We start from the raw sequence: 1,320 nt of genomic DNA on the forward strand, positions 1-1,320 counted from the left end.
GCGCAGCACAGGAGGAACAAAAAAGGGGACAAAAGCGGTATCGGTTAAGAGTATCGGCCGGCTTTTACGAGTACGAGTACGAGTACTTGATGCTGGTATCGGACCCAATACGGTATCGGGACACCCCTACTTTATACATTCTTCCAAAAAAGAGACTGAGGCAGAGCATGGAACAAATCCGCAGTAATAGGCTTGGGATTTAGGAAATCCTGTTGGGCACAATGCTAGATTGCAACAACTCTGCAAACTAACATGCAAACTGTGTCCCCTCCTGCTCTGATTTCTGGACTACGTGCTAAATAAAAAATACTAACAAAATGATTTCAAAAGCTCAAAATCAGAATGGTGTCAGTGTTTTTAAATGTCACATGATGCAGTGTCACCTGTCAGTCTGTGGCAGGTGAGTTGAAGCTGCAGAGAAAAAKTCAAGACTTGTGTCGATTGGTACTATTGTGGTATTACAAAAAAAAAAAAACATGACTTAAATGGTTATTTTCAGAACTGGTTGTGCTTCAGAGAGTTTATGTCTGGCTTTAAATTCACTCGCTTAAGATTAACATTTGAACAAGTTTTTACAAAGTCCGATCTCAGTAACAGACAAAACGAGAGTCTTACTGTTGCTGGACTTAAGGTCTCGGTGAATGATGGGGACGATGGCCTGGTTGTGGAGGTAGTGCATGCCTCGGGCGGTCTGCACAGCCCATTCCACCAGCGTAAACGGGGGGATGCGTTTTCCGGCAAGGGCCCGGTTCAGAGGGCCTCCTCGAGCGTACTCCATGATCAGGCACAGGTTAGGCTCCTGGAGGCACACGCCCAGCAGAGCGATGATGTTTGGATGGTTCAGCATGGCAAAAAGCTTAGCTTCCTGTCGCACGCTCTCTAAAGTCTGCGCCACATCCTCATCTGGATCCCGCCGCGCTGCCTTCACCGCCACCTCTGTGCTCCGCCACACTGCACGGTAAACTTTTCCAAACCCGCCGATCCCGATGATTTCCTCCAGTGTGAGCTCAGAGAAACTGATTTCCAGGACTGAGAAGAAAAGACACAAAACGCCGGTTTAATGTGAACCTTCAAATAAACTGTTGTACTTTCACATGTCTAAACACTCATGGTTCATGAGCCTGAAGCTGACGTCTGATCCTCTCCACTGCCTGAACACAAGTATTCTCACTGAGCATGTTTTCTAAAACGTGACTTGCATTTTTGGGAGGAAATTAAGTGATCTAAAGCAGTGTTTCCCAAAGTTGGGGTCGGGACCCAAAGTGGGGTCCCGAAACATCAAGCTGGGGTCCTGAAAAGATTTTCTGAATTAATTACATT

The 1,320-nt window shown here is 46.3% G+C and overlaps 1 protein-coding gene across 1 annotated transcript in view; it reads right to left on the minus strand.

The window, feature by feature from the left end:
• LOC106530138 (mitogen-activated protein kinase kinase kinase 9) overlaps positions 1–1,320 on the minus strand; it is a 22,719-nt gene that overhangs the window by 19,498 nt on the left and 1,901 nt on the right. The window contains exon 2 of the mRNA XM_014025716.1: positions 616–1,029. Coding sequence (XP_013881170.1) covers positions 616–1,029 — 414 coding nt within the window. The remainder of the gene's footprint in view (positions 1–615; positions 1,030–1,320) is intronic.

This window comes from Austrofundulus limnaeus, unplaced genomic scaffold (assembly GCF_001266775.1).
Source record: "Austrofundulus limnaeus strain Quisiro unplaced genomic scaffold, Austrofundulus_limnaeus-1.0 Scaffold493, whole genome shotgun sequence".
In the NCBI taxonomy this organism is placed as follows: Eukaryota; Metazoa; Chordata; class Actinopteri; order Cyprinodontiformes; family Rivulidae; genus Austrofundulus; species Austrofundulus limnaeus.